A 299-nucleotide genomic window follows, 5' to 3' on the forward strand; every position below is an offset into this window, starting at 1 on the left:
CATCTGTTAGATGCTTGGGTTACCGCGGCCGTTTCTTAGAAATTGGTAAATTCGATTTGGCTTCTAATAATAAATTGGGAATGGAGATATTTTTGAAAGAAATAACTTTTCATGGAGTTTTATTGGATGGCGTGATCGGCGGTATGTCGCCTGTTCTACGAGAAGAAATGTATAATTTTCTTAATAAACAATTGAAAGATAGGGCTAAAGCTATCAATCCGCTAGTACGGAAAACCTTCCAGACGGATCAGTTGGAAGAAGCATTCAGGTACATGGCAGCCGGAAAGCATATTGGAAAG

At 39.1% G+C, this 299-nt stretch overlaps 1 protein-coding gene across 1 annotated transcript; it reads left to right on the forward strand.

Moving 5' to 3' along the window:
- Positions 1-5: 5 nt before the first annotated feature.
- Positions 6-293, forward strand: LOC108622767 (fatty acid synthase-like; the record flags this gene model as incomplete). The annotated part of the gene is made up of 1 exon (XM_018020847.1): positions 6-293. A coding segment is annotated over one exon (288 nt), but the record flags the coding sequence as incomplete, so codon positions are not given.
- Positions 294-299: the final 6 nt, after the last annotated feature.

Source organism: Ceratina calcarata, unplaced genomic scaffold (assembly GCF_001652005.2).
Source record: "Ceratina calcarata isolate Rehan_Ccalc_2016 unplaced genomic scaffold, ASM165200v1 scaffold23971, whole genome shotgun sequence".
NCBI lineage: Eukaryota > Metazoa > Arthropoda > Insecta > Hymenoptera > Apidae > Ceratina > Ceratina calcarata.